Here is an 8,398-nt window from a genome sequence, read left to right as displayed (position 1 = left end):
TATGTTTGATTAATTCTTATTGTCTACTGATTAACTAATGATGATTAGGAGTCGTGGAATGTATGGGGATGGGGACATTCCACAACCCTTCTCTTTCCGAACAGACTCTACACCCTTTCCGATCTCAGCAAGATGTACATGCACGCATCATAGATATTGTCAAATTGTTTTTATCCAACTGCGTCAGAAGGAGGCTAATCTTTTTTCGAGTGTACGTATGTATGTATGTACGTCCATTTCTTTGGCAAGCCCTACAGCCCAAACGGATGGATGTTTTTACATATGAGGTATCGTTGAATTCGTCTGACTTGTGGTAATGACATAGATTAGATTACATACATACAATTATAAAATACAATTAACTGAAAATATCAATTCAAACTAAATTATTGTTATTACTTAGAGATGTATAAAGTCTCTTAATGTCGAATTACAAAAAAAAAACTGTTATAATAAGCAGGGTCACTAATAAGTGTCAGAACTAAATGATTATATGTGACATTATCTATGAAAAAGGACCTTATTGTCGATGGCGCTTGTTTATAATATGGGAGCATCGTTGATAATGGCGTAAACGTCACCGACAATAAGGTCCCTTTTCATAGATAATGTCACATATAATCTATCAAATTATCCTTAGAGATGTATAGGGTCTCCAAGAGTCAAAAACATTCATTAAAATAAAGAAATATACGATGAATGAAGCGTCTCACAGTTATACTACTCAAAAATAAACTTACTGAAGATAATAGCCCGTGTTAGCTCAAACAGACCAGTCTCCGCAAACAGCACCCGTTCACGAGTATGACGCGTATCTCAACCATCGCCTCCCTCAACCTTCATTCGGGAAAGTGGCGACCCGATCAACGACTTCACCGTAAGCAAATACTTTTAAGCGAGCATGAGATGTTCAAGCTAACGGGCTATACGGGCTAATTATTGTAATAACATGTAGCTGTGAGACACAACATTTTTGTGCTTGAAACATAAAAAAGACATTATCACGTATAAGTGAATTGGCTATTATTACCTGACTTGTACCTAATCTAGTCATTAGTCAGATATGCCTATATCCATCGTCAAATAAGCGCGAACTTTTTTAATCGAGTGATTATAGTGTCATCGCCTAGTTTTATTTAGTACACCACAAATATGTGCGCTGGCACTATGAAGCGTGGGGCCAGAATCGCAGTATTTTTAATTTCGCTCTACTGTAAGTATATTTTTTTGCCAATTAACTGCATTTTAATCATTTACAGTTCAAGTTGCATTTGATATTGACAAATACATAAATTACATAACTTTCGTCAAAACATCTACAAACTAACGCCCATCCCCACCCTGCAACCAGCCGGCCCGAAAGTTCCCATTATGCCGGCAGCCAGAGGCGTAGCGTGCCTTGGCGGGATCCCGTGTAAAAATTTGTTTGGAGGCCCTTAGGCAGGGTAAAAATTTCTCACAAAACCCCCCGAGGGCCCCGTATAATTGATACGGCGGTAGCTACGCCCCTGCCGGCAGCATTCCCACGCTGTATGGCGATGTAAACTTATTTGACCAGCTAAGACCCAGAGCGGGGATCATTACCCTTTTCCCGTAAACGCCTGCCCATCTTGCTAAAAATCTCCAGAGCCTATCCCAGGGTCCCGCAATCTCTACAACGACCGTTACGAAATCGTACGTCACTCCCAAGGTCCTTGCAGCCGTTCGGAAGGTTTAGCGGCATATTTGTGTGTCAGTCTTTAGCTTTTAAGTACGAGTATACTCGTATGTACTCTATAAAGGTGCAAAAGATTCACCAACACACGGCTTTTTAAATTTTCCAATGAATGGTTTAAAACATGTATATAAACTTAAGTGTGAACAGTTACAGGGACTTTAGAGCAGACCATATACAATGCCAACAACTTCTACCAACCAATGACCGAGGACTACGACGTGAGGCATAACGGTCAGTTGTTCATGCCACCCTGCATGAAACAACTTTTGAATTGCTGGGAACTTGTGAAGTAACGCATTTTTATTTATTTCGTTTATGTATTCCTTAAATTAACACTAACAAACAGGTTATAGATCGTGTCATTCACGAAGACGCATGGCTTGACTTGTATTGTAATATCATTAAAGGTTAGATTAGACAAATCTGCAGGTCACGTCATCGTGAATGACACGAACTATACATGGTGTCTATTTAGCCACCTAGCCACTGAGCAACTTTTACTATAGTTCTCCCCGAAATCGACTGTTTAATAAATTGGCTGTTATACATTTTGGCTCGCTGACCTTGAAGTTGGCAGTGTTGTTTGGAGCCCACATTTTGGCATTCATAAGTCACGAATTGAAAGGATTCAGAAAATTTTTTGTAAGTCCCTTGATTACAGAACCGGCCGCTATAACTGTGATTATTTTTCGTCAGCAGCTAAACATAGTCTCCCTCCATTGGAGAAAAGAAGAGCATATCTAGATGTTTTATTTTTATTTAAAATTATTAGAAATCACATAGATTCTAACCTTTTATTAGATAGCGTTTCCTTCAAAATCTCTCGTTTCCACTCACGTTCTAAACCCACATTTTCTATTTCCTCCTGTGGCACACAGTATGCTAAAAACTCTTTCTTTAGGCGCACTTGTTATTTGTATAATGAATCTCTTAACGATATAGATATTTTTGTTCATAGTTTGTCCGTGTTCAAGAACAAAGTTCGGCAAATTTTGTTTTCTAGAAATTGATCAATTTGGTTCCAGTCATATTTTTCATACTTTTGTATGTTTTCTTAACTTACTTGCATGTAGCACACAACTAAACCGGTAATTTATAATTGCGTAATTTACATTTCCATGTAATAGTTTTCTTAGTAATGTAGGAAACTTTAGGCCTATTTTTAGTTCATTTACTTTAGACATATTTGTAAAAGGCTGTTTGTTTTCTAAATAAATTAAAAAAAAAAAAAAAAAAGTTTTCTATGGGAGAGATAATTTTTTTTCGCGAGGTCGGGGTTTGCTCCACTAGTAAAAGTTGCTCAGTGTGACCTTATATATTCAACGAGTAAATTATTACAGTTGACTAAATAAACACCTATATACATACTTCTTAATTATACAGAATTATAGGTGCTTTTGTTTTATTTAATTAGAAAAATCGTGCGATTCTATTAAAACAATTTTTATTCAACGTGTAATATACTTAAATGTAAATACCTATAGGTATACAATTATAATACCTAACTACATATGATGAAAATATGTTTAAAGTCCTGTGACCTCTTTACCTTCAACCCCTCACACCGGTGTTGCCCTTGAGCCATCCTAAGTGTCGCATCTTGTAGAAGCGAGTCAGCTGACGGAAATAAAATTGTAAACCGTTTAATTAAACAGGCGTCCGGTCCGGTCCGGTTTTTATCCCATAGCCACCATTCCTGCCGGTGAGTAAGGTTGCCAGAGCTCTACGAGGGGGGGATTTAGGGTCGGCAACGCGCATGTAACTCCTCTGAAGTTGCAGGCGTACATAGGCACGGAGACTGCTTACCATCAGGCGGGCCATTTGCTTGTATGCCACCGAAGTAGTATTTAAAAAAAAAAAGTTTTGCACATATCAGGGATCGGAACCGGTTTTTCCCAAAAACATAGAAATAACCATATATTTCGGTTTATTTTATACTCTAAATGTAGGACTCAGTTGTGTTTTCAGATAACGACTTCGTATTATTAGATTGCCTGATTAGAAATGAAGTAATTAACAAAGAACGAAAAAATACCGTTTTCGTTCCCATACAAAAAATACCGGTTTCCGATCCCTGGCACATATCCAATATTTTGTCCATCGCTTTCACCCCATAGCCCTAGTTCATTTTACAAGCTTTTATTTAAATTGCCCTGTATGGGACAAATCTTGCAAGTTAAATTTGACCCACTTCCCGGTTTCCGAAGAAGCTGAAAATTTGCATACATATATAAGTCGGGTGACAATGCAATATTATAGTACCATCAAGCTGATCTGATGATGGAGACAGGAGGTAGCCATAGGAACCCTGTGATAAAAAAACGCAACCACAGATTATATAATACTTCTTACGAACTTCAATAGTACCCTTAGAATTTGGCTCCAAGATCATTGTTTCTACAGCATAAAAGAATTTTTGAATTATAAAAACATGATGACATTGGCTTGAAAAATGTAATGATGATTAATTCTTTGTTTTCTTATTATTTGGCATAATTTTCACTTGCAGGGCTCACAAATAGCAATAAATTGTGTATAAATGTATATAATTAATGTGTTGTGTAAATAGATGAATGTTGTTTATTACTCGTAATGTAAATTATTTTAAGAATAATTTTAAAATTTGCATGCTGTCTTGAGATAGCGGATAAAGGTGGAACAATTATTAACCGTATTTTAAGACCTGTAACTAACCCTTTTTCTGCAATAAAAATCTGAAATCTGAAATCTGAACAGATACTATCTCTCAAAGAAAACGCAAATACCTACCGTTTTAATACCTGCACAAAAATACAATGGAGTGACCTTCAACGCGCCGCTCCCCGCACCGCGCGCACCAGCGGAACGCTAGGGTTGTCGACGCTTAAAAAGTATTTTTTAAATAAGTACCTACTTTCACTATAGATTCTATAGAAGATATCTACCTACTAAAGTAGGTACAAATAAAAGTTTTAATGGCAAGTTCTAATGCTAGTTTGAACTAGCATTAGAACTTGCCATTATTAGCTGTATGAAATGATAGCGTAAAATAACTATGAGCAAGATAAGTAAGTAAGTAGGTACGTAAATGTTCTTTATTGTGCACCATACAGTTAAAAAATACACCGAAAGCGAACTACAAGCTTAAGCCTACCTAGTCTTACCTAACAACAGGCAGTCTTATCGCTAAAAAGCGATCTCTTCCAGACTACCAAGACAAGAGATAAGTTGCAATAAGTAATTATAATATTCCGTTTATGCGTTTCATTCCGACGAGTCACTGCGAAACATTTTAAAAGGCTATATCTCCGTGCAGTAACCTCAGTGTTTACGCCGTTTTATAAGCCGCACCATGAACCCAGCAAAAAATAATTGTAAAACTTCGTTTAAAGTTTAAAACTTGATAGATATTTATGTTACACAATAAAGAAAAATATATAAAACATAAATAGACATACATCATATATAGTCATTAAAAATAATAACAATAGGTGTTACTTTCCTATCTATCGGAAGAGCAAAATAGTACATTACGATACAAGTGCGAAAAATAGGAAATTCAAAACGAGTAGCGATAAATTAAAACACGACCGAAGGGAGTGTTTTAAATCGACACGAGTTGCGAATTACCTATTCGCACATGTATCGTACAATGTTTTACAGTACATATGGCCCTTTAAATGTTCGACACAGTAACATAATATGCTACTTCTCGCACTAGTGCTATAAAGTAGCCCCATATGTACTGTAAACGATATTTTTTATAGATATTTCTTTCGCATACATTTTGGCATTTATACTCGAGCGCGCGGCGACGCGGCGTGCGTACGAGAGCGCGTGTGACAACCAACTTGCTTGCTTTTGTACCGTGAACGGGACGAGATTCGTAGGTATAAATCCGAGCCCGCGCGTAGAGTTCCATAGGTCTGACGCAACCTAATTGTGTTTGGGGTTTTTAGAATTGTCTCGATGAGTATTAGTTGCCTGTGGAAAAAAAGTACAGTCAGTCACTATTCCTTACACCCTGGTGGGTGCTACCTCTGCGTGTGCCCCACCCATGACACGGGCAAGAGCAGTATCCGCTCGGTGTTCCTACCCCTTACATTTCATTGAAGTATCTACAGGAACAAGGTAGGGCCTATACTAGTTGGCTTCAGCTCCGCGCACGCAGTCATGCCAAGATAAGTTGCCAGCAATTTTGACAGCCTAGACAGACACTTTTTGATATTTAACAAATTTAATACATATCTGTGAAAGAATAAGGATCAAAGTCAAATGGCGTTCTAAAATTTGTAATGATGTGTCGAAAGATGGCAGCAAATTTACGTCGCCACAAAGTTTTCTTTGACAAAACACCTTTATTTCAAATTCTCTTTGCTAAACGGTCCCGTATCGTAAGTGCGACATATGAGTATATATTTATGATACTAATCACTCCTACCTTTTTCTCAGGCCGGAACTCTTCTGCACATATACCCGACAATACAGGCAGGCCCTCGAGAGCATATGCATGGACTTGCGGTTCCACTGCAATGAGTTCACGGGGCCTAATCAGTTCACCACGCTAAACATATCAACTTGGATCCACTGCCCTCCGACCAGATTACAGCTGTAAGAAACAATACTAGATTGTGTCACAAGGGACAAAATGACATATTTACGGCATAGGCGTACATTGAATCCCGATCAAGGATTATAATTATAATAGAATCCCGATCGTATATGTTATATATGCTACACATACTGCTTTTCACATCACCTTTGAGGAAATTATTGTATCATAATATTATTTAAGCTAAAAAACACAATTTCTTTATAATCGATTACGTACATACCTACTTGTGTCTTAAAACAGAAAAATGCTACTTTTATTACTCTAAGCAGGCCGCGTAGTCAACATGCAAATCGATTACGCTACGTAGCGATCGAAAGCGATCGAGTGTTAAGAGACACAAAGCGTTTCGTTATCGTAGCGATAGCGATTGTCACCTTGACTAGGCCGACAGGCAAGAAAAGTGCAACTTGGCTCCCTCCTAGCCGAGAAAAAGAAGCCCTTTTCCGAATAGGTGATGTGCAAAATTGTTATACCGTGGAACTGACGCCGATTCCGTTAGAACAATTTGATATGGTTTTCATCCTATATTTTGATATACAACCTTGACCGTAAACACCAATAAGCTTTACTCACGTTCATTGGTGCTGATGGAATGGAATCAAAAGTCATAACATACAGAAGACAGAAGTGTTACACCAGCCACTGAAAGTGGAGTGGGTACGCGTTGTATAGGTCATATTGAGTAACTCTTATTATCGTCAACTTATATCTATATCTTATACTATCACGCACACCTCAATGGGACCAACCCTAAATTGTGAAAAAATTGACTCTATATATTTTGGCTGACTGATGTTGATATCGTCAGGTGACAGAAAAACTCACTAATTACCACCACAAGTTCATAGCCGTAATGCACCATATTAGTACTCAAATAAGGTTGATTTTTGTGTGATAATTTTTTAGTATTTAGTGAATTTTGCTTGTCACCTGACAATATATTGTATTTCTTTTTTTCAAAAAAGTATGGTATGGTATGGTCAATTATTTATACTTATGTATCTATTTATGATTCAAAAAAACTCTGATATGTCATATGCCCCTTAATGGGTTAGATGGACTATGTGGTATATATGATATGCATAAGGACGTAAAGAAACGGAGCAAGCCATGCAATAAAAAATGCAAAAAAAACTGACCTATCTTTGGCACTGTCTTATGCATCGTCTAAAAAAATCAGTTTGTGTGATGCCTAATGTCCTTCCTTTATCCATGTTTTAGGTGACTGAGACTGGCGTATTAACTTAAAATTAATTTATTTCAGATCGACGGTAGACCTCCGACCGTACTCGGGTCTAATTCCTCATTCTGATGAGTCGTGGTGGAGGAACTTACAATATATACCTAATATCAAGGATTACGACCTAATAAATGTAAAAGGTTAGGTATTGTCAAAAGATTTAATTTGTAACCCATTTCGTACCTTTCCACAGTGATAATTAACGTGAAAGTTGCTAGAGACATCATACATGGTCACTGTAATAAGATACGAAATGGGTCACAAATTAAATGTTTTCACTGTACCCATATGGTACACACACATCGACACAATAAATGATATTTGTGACCGCGGTCGGCAAAACGTCACACTTGTCCCTCGCCATAAGGACGCTTTAACTGGTTATTCGTATAAATATACAAGCAAATCTCGTCCTTACAGCAAGCAACAAAGTGGGAAGTTTTGTCGGCCGCGACCGCGTTCACATTTAGTAGCTTACTTGCCTATTAAAAGGTATGTATGTGTATACTTATAATAACTAATAAAGACGATACGGTTTTCCTCACAACTGTTTAGTTATACTTACATATGTAACGGAAAGGGATATAATAATAAAATTTCATATACCTACCCTTTATTTTATTTATTTATCCTTAGTTAGCAGGACCTGACATTAAATGAATTGATATGTATATAGTTTTTTGTTTATATTTCAAATCCTTACCGCCAACATTTTTCTTTTTTTAGGAAATGGCAAAACTGAATCCTTCTAAATTCGTCATGTCTGTCCATCTGTCTGTCCATATATCACAAACACAGTATATAAGGTATATTTTGAATTAAACTTAGATTAGAACTCAAAAAAATT

General features: G+C 37.0%; 1 protein-coding gene across 1 annotated transcript; it reads left to right on the top strand.

Moving 5' to 3' along the window:
- Nucleotides 1-950: 950 nt before the first annotated feature.
- Nucleotides 951-8,160, top strand: LOC133523247 (uncharacterized). The gene is made up of 4 exons (XM_061858731.1): nucleotides 951-1,213; nucleotides 1,865-2,006; nucleotides 6,149-6,307; nucleotides 7,576-8,160. Exons 1-4 carry the CDS (start codon nucleotides 1,153-1,155, stop codon nucleotides 7,694-7,696), a joined length of 483 nt encoding a protein of 160 aa, XP_061714715.1. The 5' UTR covers nucleotides 951-1,152; the 3' UTR covers nucleotides 7,697-8,160.
- Nucleotides 8,161-8,398: the final 238 nt, after the last annotated feature.

Source organism: Cydia pomonella, chromosome 1 (assembly GCF_033807575.1).
Source record: "Cydia pomonella isolate Wapato2018A chromosome 1, ilCydPomo1, whole genome shotgun sequence".
Classification (NCBI taxonomy): Eukaryota; Metazoa; Arthropoda; class Insecta; order Lepidoptera; family Tortricidae; genus Cydia; species Cydia pomonella.
The sequence above is the reverse complement of the archived record's forward strand: the minus strand, read 5'-3'. Positions and strand labels throughout refer to the sequence as shown.

Excerpts from the sequence above, each read along its gene's own strand:
- LOC133523247 (XM_061858731.1), top strand. The coding sequence starts at position 1,153 with ATGTGCGCTGGCACTATGAAGCGTGGGGCCAGAATCGCAGTATTTTTA. Across the intron at positions 1,214-1,864 it reads ATTTTTAATTTCGCTCTACT|TTACAGGGACTTTAGAGCAG; the intron begins GTAAGTATATTT and ends AAGTGTGAACAG. Across the intron at positions 2,007-6,148 it reads AATTGCTGGGAACTTGTGAA|GCCGGAACTCTTCTGCACAT; the intron begins GTAACGCATTTT and ends CCTTTTTCTCAG.